Source organism: Bradysia coprophila, chromosome II, assembly GCF_014529535.1.
Source record: "Bradysia coprophila strain Holo2 chromosome II, BU_Bcop_v1, whole genome shotgun sequence".
In the NCBI taxonomy this organism is placed as follows: Eukaryota; Metazoa; Arthropoda; class Insecta; order Diptera; family Sciaridae; genus Bradysia; species Bradysia coprophila.
This window is the reverse complement of record NC_050735.1, coordinates 6434177-6443529: the sequence shown is the minus strand read 5'-3', so window position 1 is coordinate 6443529 and position 9353 is coordinate 6434177. Positions and strand designations below refer to the sequence as shown.

At 36.6% G+C, this 9353-nt stretch overlaps 1 protein-coding gene across 1 annotated transcript; it reads left to right on the top strand.

The window, feature by feature from the left end:
* The first annotated feature begins 1036 nt into the window (after nt 1-1036).
* LOC119069510 (F-actin-capping protein subunit alpha) lies at nt 1037-3411 on the top strand. The gene is made up of 5 exons (XM_037173591.1): nt 1037-1231; nt 1331-1648; nt 1837-2186; nt 2567-3193; nt 3225-3411. Exons 2-4 carry the CDS (start codon nt 1408-1410, stop codon nt 2840-2842), a joined length of 867 nt encoding a protein of 288 aa, XP_037029486.1. The 5' UTR covers nt 1037-1231; nt 1331-1407; the 3' UTR covers nt 2843-3193; nt 3225-3411.
* The last annotated feature ends 5942 nt before the right edge of the window (nt 3412-9353 follow it).

Here is a 9353-nt window from a genome sequence, read left to right as displayed (position 1 = left end):
ACAAAATAATACTCTATTTGGCAGCTGTCTACTATGATGATCCGCCGTTATTCGAAGTGACGAAATTTACTTTCTTCTGCTTTTAACAAACCAAGTACGGAGGTAATCAATTTTAGTCGAATTTCATTGAATAGTTACGATAGCACGTTCTAGACCTGCAACACCTGTGTAACATAATCCTACAAAAGGCAGTTTTCCTGAAGGTTTTTTTTTAATGAAATCACCCTTACTCATCGATAACAGATTTTCTCCTCACTACTTCTCTTACGTGCCTGTCGTGTAGAAACTGTAGATCTCTCAAGCATTAAGTGTCAATTCCACTCAACAAAAAGTACTCCGTGAGAGAGCTGTGAGAGAGCAAGCTGTCAAATAAACAAACAAAGAAAAAATTGAAAAAATTCAATTTTGTTTCTCACACGGAGTACTTTTTTGGTAAAAGAGAAAACTAAGCATTATGCTTATTATGTTTATATGTGGAATGGACACTTTAGGTTCAGTGTCTTAAGTACAACGAAAAGTACTCCGTGAGAGAGCCGTGAGAGAGCAAGCTGTCAAATGAACAAAGAAAAAATTGGCAAAATTCAATTTTGTCTCTCACACGGAGTACTTTTTTGGCAAGAGGAAACTAAGCCTTAGACTAACACTCAGACTATTGATTTCATATGACTTGAACTTGAAGCAGGGTCCCGATTTCGAATCGACATTCTTTTGGAGAACAATCGACTCGATAACCGGTCCAAATTGATGGGCTTTGGTGCAAGTAAGGTCATTGAAATTTTTATTACAAATTATCTGAGGATAAATGCAACGTTCATTCAATTTTGGTAAATTTTTGACTACCCATTCGGTCAAATCGAAAACTACCAGCCTGTCCCCAGCGCTATTGAAAAGTATTACTTTGCCGTCTTGACGTCAGAGAAATGATCAGATGCGGATAAGTTTGATAAATTTAAATTTGCCGCTTAAATTGTCAATGATGACTTTCAGAACCAACCGATAGATGCTGCTCATGTTGTCGCTTTCTCCAAAAGTGACACAAAGGTGACAAAATCTCACTTTACTGAGCATTGACAGTAGAAGCATTCAAAGAAGAATCTAATTTTATGCAAGAAATACTCTGGAAAATCCGAAACTGGACTGATTTTACGAAACTATAGTGTGCAGTGAATGAAATTTTAAATTGATTCGGAATTGTGTGACCGTTAATTCATAGAGAATCGCAGTCACAAAGGTAAGAGTGAAAGAAATGAATGTAAAAAAATAAAAAAATCGTCTTCGGTTTGTGTATGATTCATTCAATTTTGATAATCTCTCTCTTTTATGCGTTTAGTACCGCACATATACACACACACACTTACACCGTTTGTCAATACGTCAAAAGTTTAGCACAAAACACTCAGCAAAAACATGGAAGAAGTGATGATTAGTGACCAAGAAAAGGTACGGATTGTATCCGATTTTATATTACACGCACCGCCCGGTGAATTCAATGAAGTGTTCAACGACGTAAGAGAATTGCTGAAAAATGATACTCTGCTGAAAGAAGGTGCAAGCGCCGCATTCGCTCAATACAACAAAGATCAATTAACTCCCGTTCGCATCGAATCAACCGAACAGCAGGCAGTTATTACCGAATTTAACGATTTGGGTGAGTGATAAAAGACAGTTTGATTGTCGGCCTAGGATTACTGCTATCTTTAGTCGAATTTGCAATAATCGATTTCGATTGAAATGCCAAATTCTTTTGTGTTTACACACCCGTCCATAGTGCATACTAAATAACTCACAATACAGATAAGAATGGGAAATGTTTGAACTCTGCTTACTATTAATTAGGCGCTGGCCGATTCTACGATCCTCGAACGCGCCAATCTTTCAGGTACGATCACCTAAGGAAAGAAGCTTCCGACTATCAGCCATACGAACCAGACGCAACGGCCGAATCGTGGCGTGCGGCATTGGATGCGGAAATATTGACTTATACGAACGATCATTATCGGCACGGCGTTTCGTCGGTATTTGGCCGATCGCAAGGTAGCCAAATTACGTTAACCGTTTGCATCGAAGATCATCAATTCCAACCGAACAATTTTTGGAACGGCCGATGGAGATCACAGTGGCATGTTACGTTTCAACCGGGCAGTGGTAGTACTGCGACCGATTTGAAAGGAGTTCTGAAAGTACAGGTGAGAAAATGGCGTATTCGCATCTAGTGAAATCATATTCATGGAGTGTATGGTGCGGAATAGGTCAGGTTGACCTGAAACCTGATGTTCAGATTATCTGAAACTGATTGTGAGTGAACCTGAATTTGAAACTTTACCTGCCCGGAATTCATCTGAAATGAGAAAATTTGTAAAAGTTCAGGTAAATCAGGTCAGGTACCAGGTATACCTGAAAAATGGCAGTTCAGGTAAATTCAGGTCAGTTCAGACTCAGATATTTTCAGGTGAACTTGAATTTCCAGTTGAGATCAAAAGATACCTGACCTGTTCCAAGTCTTAATCGGGTGTTGTGGGCTCTTCCCGCTTATATATAACGAACAATGTTTTCATTGTGCTTACAGGTTCACTACTACGAAGATGGTAACGTTCAATTAGTTTCGTCGAAAGAATGCCGTGAATCGTTAATTGTGTCAAATGAAGCTGCCACAGCTAAGGAAATAATCCGTTTGATCGAAGAAGCTGAAAACGACTATCAAACGGCGATAACAGAAAATTATCAGAATATGTCCGATACGACGTTCAAGGCATTGCGTAGACAGTTACCGGTCACGCGCACCAAAATCGATTGGAGTAAAATCGTTTCGTACAGTATCGGCAAGGAGCTTAAAACACAATAGAGTGGAATCGACGGATCGGACGGTATGTCGTTTTGTGTTTTTTTTTTATTGTATAGAATCAAAGTAATATGTTCGACAGTCGATTCCGTTTTTGGCGTGGGCGACAATGAGAGCGCGGAGTTTTTGTTTGGATTTTATGTTATACATTAAAAACAACAACCAAGAAAATTAGCTAAATTGAAAGACCATTTTCGTTTGATCGAACTTCTTTTTTTTTTATTCATTTGATTTGGTTTCTTATTTTTGATGGCATAGTTCGGTTTATTTGGATGGGATGAAGACCGGTGTTTCGATTGAAATGAAAATGTCTGCGAATGTTTTAAGGAAAAAAGATTTTTTTGAAAAGAAAACGTGAAAGTAGAAAGGGAAAGAAATGTTGAAGAAAATGGGACAAACAAAACGCCGGCTTTATATCATCCGCTATGAAACGAAAAGCATTTACAATCAGTCTTATTTTGAAAGTTTAAATTAATCCATAAAATAACAAAACAAACAAATTTATTATAAATATTATTGTTAAATTTTACCTTTATAATTAAATATATTTAATATTCAGAAATAATAAAAAACGAAGAAAAAAGAAAAGAATCGAACCGTAGTTGTTTGGGCGATTATTTACCGGACCAACGGTTGAGAGTTCCCGGTAACAATATTCATTGGTATTTGACGGTAAAAATATTGGAATCCCGGTAAAGAATATTTATTTTCCATCTCCAATTTTCGTTTGATCACCATCACAGTTTATTCCCTTAACTGAAAGTCATGGGTCTTAAGGATGATAAACACTCTAAAATGATTGTCACACAATGTTTAGTTCACTACTGTGATTGAAAATGCATGAATGTAAAAAAATGAAAAACCTTAAGAGGCATCTGTACTTAGTTAAATGTGTTGCCTACATTTTTGTGTCTCTTATTTCATTTTTGATGATATCTTTTCATCAGAATCCTTTTTGGAAAAAAACCACGAAGGTGTTAGCTTTAAATTAAACTTAGTTTTGCTTGTAGTCGTTTGACCAGGTCTGAGAAAAGTGAGCAGTTTAACGAAATTTTCAGAAATTGCCCGGTTTTCTTAGAGCTGTTCAAACTGCTACAACCAAATCTATTTTCTGTTAAAAGCTAATACATTCACCCAAAAAAATGAGATTTTGGATGTACATTAAAATCGCCCAATTTTAACGAGTAACTTGCAGAAAGTACGTTTTAAATGTACAATTTACGGATGAGTGAACCATTAGTCTTATCGTGTTTTTGGCAGTTTTATCCGCGTACATATCGATGTACACCTGATCCGTACACTGCTGTACGATTAATCCGTGCTTAACAGTTGCCAGTTGTGATTTCTATATTTGGCACGTGAGACGCCTACGACACTGTATATCCTCAAACAAGTTAATTTTGATGTGGTTAGCCAATGCTTAGATTTGTTAAATAAAAACTATTTGCTGGCGGAAGACTGCCAAAACGATTCATAGCGTCGTGTCAGTTATCACTATAAACGTTCCTTTTTATAGATTTGGCCGACCTCGATCGGTAATTATATGTTTGATTAGTTGGGATAAATTCAATTGCAGAATAAAACTTTATTAAAATTTAAAAAAATCAACAAACATTTTGATAATTAGAAACTGAAACTTAAAAAACACAACCATGTTACTGGCCCAATCAATGGTTCACTTTGCTTTTCAACCGTACATTATAAGCTGTTCGAAATTACATTCACTTCTCTCAGCAGCCAGTTAGTTCAGCTAGTACGTCTGAGCCTGGCAAGTAAGAGGTGCTTGTTTTTTCGTCAAAAGCCACAAAGGCAGATGATGTGATATGATTGTATAATTACGAATCATCAATTAAGTTGCATTTATTCTTAAATATACATTTAAACGTCATTGCCTGTCTGACATTTACTGTACGTTTTAAATGTACATAGTATACGGATAAGTAATCCATTGGTCTTATCGTGTTTTTGGGCGATTGAAACGTAGAGCTTTTTTCGGGTGTTCGTAGTCGTTATTGCGGTCCCATATCTTTGAAAAACGATTCTGGTGGAAAGATATCATTAAAATTAAACTAAAATCCAGTATTTAAAAAACGCTCCAAAAACGCTTTTCAGCAAAGCACCGATGCCTCAAATACAGAATTCACATTTTGTTCATTCCTTGCTAAATGATAAATTCCTCAGGTGTGGTTCGAAGATGAGATATAACGGACGGAAAATCTCTGAGTTATTCCCAAAAGAAACTTTGATCTTGTCGCTTGATAACACGATAACTCGAGTAATTCTTAACGGACTCCAAAAACGTTTTTTTTTTTTTATTCGACGAGGAATTAATTTTCTCAGGTTAAATTCGAAGATGGAACGATCACGTGATCTTAGAGATATTACCAAAAGAATTTTTGTCTTGTAGCTTGATAGCAAGATAACTTGAGTAATCCTCAACGGATTTCTAAAAAAAATATTATTCGACTAAGAATGAAATTTGTGAGGGCTAACCAGATTATCTGTCGGTATAGTCTTCTTATCATACGAAACTATTTTATTTGATATATACTGTAATACTCGTCGGGATGGAAAATACTGGAGTAATAATCTGAGTTAATAAGAACTTCACCACACGTTCTTCCCGGTTAAAAAGAACTCTCGATAATTTCGTTCCACTGATGGGTTCCACTGATTTCGTTCCTACATGTTCTTCCCTCTGATAAAGACTTCACTACAAGTTATTCCCGATGAGTTCTTTCCGCTAAGGATTCCAGGATACCGCATTATTTTCATGCTTGCACCTGTTCTAATCATTTTAATTGATGATTCCTGTTCGCTATTTTCTCGAATTCGCGATCTCGTAAAGACCGATTTTTCTTTTTGTAGTCTTGATTTCAGTCCATTTCCCCTTTTCTGGTAATTTCCCAATATTTGTCCGTTAATATTTTTCCAGTCACTCCAGTTACTCTAGTCATTTCCGAATTTTGGTCATTTCTCAATTTCTAGTTTTTTCCCATATGTAGTTAGTTTCCCATTTTAATTATTTTCCCATATCCCGTTTTCTAGTCATTTCCCGATTTCTGGACATTTCCCGATTTCTGGTCATTTACCGCTTCTTTTCTTCTTTTCATTGTTTCTTCCCGATATGCTGGGTACCCATTTTTACGGCAATGTTCCACAATTCGCTGATCACAGGACGAAAGACTTTCACACAAAAATTTTCCCGATACTGACAATTTCCAGATCCTCGAAGGACGCTGGTGGAAAATTCAATTTTCTTCCCGCGAACATGACATTTGAAAAGTTTCCCGTTTCTATTTAAAAAATTTAGTTTTTATTTTTACATCGAATTTGTCCAGCATTAAAAAAAAATCCCGCAAGCATTGCAAATGTTTTCCACCAGCGTCGAAGGATTTGAGTCTTCTAGAATAATTCCTCAGGAGTTGTGTGACCCTTCGAGAGCAACATTGTGAGTCATGCCCTAATCCGCCCTTTTCGTCCTCCTTGATAATATTCAAAGAACACATCACTAAATGTCTTTACTTCACAACTTTCACTTTTACTACCACCTCTTGACATTAATGTGTGTTCTGAATGGTATCAGTGTAGGGCACACCACTCTGGTCTGTCTTCTTTTGTGATAACTAACTCAACCACCGTCGTTCGATCTATGTGGTCGGACTAGCTACTTTATCATTGACTTACGAATGCTGTGGGGGTATGAATCTCCATAATCTCCAAACACCAGCCCATGAATTATTCAGATCAATCAAATATTTTTGAAAATGTGCACAGCGGAATATTTCCAATTCTACTCACGGAAATTTCTTCTATCAATTTTAAGAACAACCTTTGACGGTAATGTATTGCACCTGTCTCTTTCAGGACTGTGGAAAAACTTTTGGCGCTAGAAAGAAGTATTCAGTAGATAAAAGTGCTTGTTCATCCTTTGTTTCAAGAAGGTTGTCGAGAGTCGTGACACAATTTTTGTGGGTGGTTGTGGGTGTCCACCTAATTCAACGAAAACCATTAGACCAAGAGTTTTATCTAAAATTATTGTTTTTAATTGAAGAAGTTCAAAAAATATCGCTTGTGTTAACAGTCGTGAAGTATCGGCTTTCTGTAGCATTTCGTATAAGGAACATCTCATTTTGTACAAGGAAAGTTTGACAAGAATCCTGCAGCACCTTTATATTTCACTTACCTTAACAGTCGCATTATGCCACAAGACTGTGAATAAGTATTCCGAATGGATGTTAGGGGAATGATATTAGTAGGGAATGCAATCTAGGACCGTTTTTGGAATCCCGGGATTCGGGATTGAGAAACTCAGTACCGGTACCAGTACCGGGATTTCCGGTACTGAAAAGATATGGATTAGATATCAGTAAAAGAAATTATTTTCATTTTATTCTCATTTTTTTAAGTTTGTTAATGGTACAGTGCTTACACACAGTGACATACGTATCGAAATTCTTTTGTTCTGAATATCAAATTTGACACTAGGGCAAAATCAATTCGATATTTACGTCGCTGTGTGAAGGCCGGGTAATAACTTTAATTTATTATTGTAACAGGGTAGATGTCACATTGAAAATTTCAATTTTCTCTTTGGAAAAATGATCTTAGAACGCGCAATGCACTCAACGTGTCATCGTTCAATCTTGAACGTATAGGTTTTGGGACTTGTTGTCGTCGCAATCGAAATTTTTGATCTTTGTCATTTAAAAATTAATTGATTTGTTAGGAAATTAAAATTTTTAAGCACGCTGCCTATGAAAATATAAATCGTGAGAAGTGACAGAAGACCGACCTGCCGACAGCGTCAATAATTGACAGTTTTGTGAAATATCGCCTAAATCCACAATATATTTTCCTACGCAAGTAACAACAAGCCGAAATAGCACATTTCGCCACGAGTGATGAAAAGTTGAATTTTTCACGACTAGTCGTAAGCTTACGACGTGTACCGAAACATTCAGCTTTCATCACGAGTCACGAACGACGATTTTTGTGCCTGAGGATCATAATGAGATGAAACTCAAAAACAGTAAGAATCATATCAAATCATATCAGAGGCCGGAAAAACTACTTTTCCGGCTGCAAATGTAATGCGGAGGCCGGAAAAGTTACTTTCCCGGCCGCAAATATCAGTCCAGAAAAATAGCACTTTTTGACTCTAAAGTGCGTGTCGAAAACCATCGAATTATGATCCTCAGGCGCGAAAATGCATGTTCAGATTCAACGTTCGTTGGTTTGATGAGCAGCAGACACTCATGTGCTTTTTATAGATCTTTTCAGTTGACCACCGGCAGTACGAAATTTGTGTGCAAACTAAACACGGCCAACTTCGCAAAGAGGGACAGTTTTTAAAATATTTTTTCAGAAAACATAGAAAATGCTAATGGAAAATTGAATTGAACACTTTTAGTAACCGTGAACTGTTTTCATTTGAAGTAAAGGAAAATAAAAGCGTTGAATTGCTCCAAAAAATGTCTAAAATTTGCAGGAATTTAAATAATATTCCGCTTTTGCGAGGTTAACTATGATTAGTTTGAGCACAAAATCCTCAAAGTAATCCACTGCACTGTGCTGTGCTGTCCTCAGTTTCTCAAACCGAGGAGAACTATAAAAGGAGGCTGCGGTTTAGTTGCCCTCATTCTCAAACAAACTCAACTACTATAATAAAGATTGTATGTAAACCCTTATTGACAAATTTTAGCTAGCCATCGTAGTTTTAAAAATGTGTTTGCAAATAATACGACATGAGAGAAAAATGTCAAGTAATCCTATATTTTAATGTTTATCTTATATTGCTATAGGAGTTTGAATCATACAAGTTGATCGATATCAAAATTTTGTTAAAAAGAACTGAATTTTAAATTTCGGTACTAATCTCGGGATTTTTTGATCAATACCGGGATTCGGGATTGAGATTTTCCGGTACTGGTACCGGGATTGGTACCGGGATTGGTACCGGGATTGCATTCCCTAGATATTAGTAAAGAAACATTTTTGAGATGACACCTACAGACCCTTAGATTATCTAAACTGACAAGCTGGCAAATTTCGCAGTTCAGTTACAACCATGGTTTCAGCGAATTTCATCCAGATCATTTCTCCTGCATTGTTGTCAACGTTGCCAATGCTCCAGTTATGAGTAGATAACCATTGTGGATAAGTATCGTTATAGAGTTCAAAAACTTGTAACTTATTGGCTCCAAGCGTTAACACAAAAGTTTTATTTCCTAAGTTGAACATGAAGTGAAAGAGGTGTTGGAATTGAGATAATTTAGGTCAAGAAGAGGCAATTTGTTTGTACATAGTATCGGTGAATAATGTATGGAGAGGATGGAGAAGTTCTTCTACTGGGTTAGAAAGATCATTTCGTATTCAATCGCACTGTATGCCATTTGGAAGACAGTTTCGTGTGTCCATTATATTTCCTTTGGTGGTTGATATAGTAAAATGACGACAATATGGCTCAGGTTCCATAATACAGTTGTAACCATGAGGAAGAAAAACAGAGAAA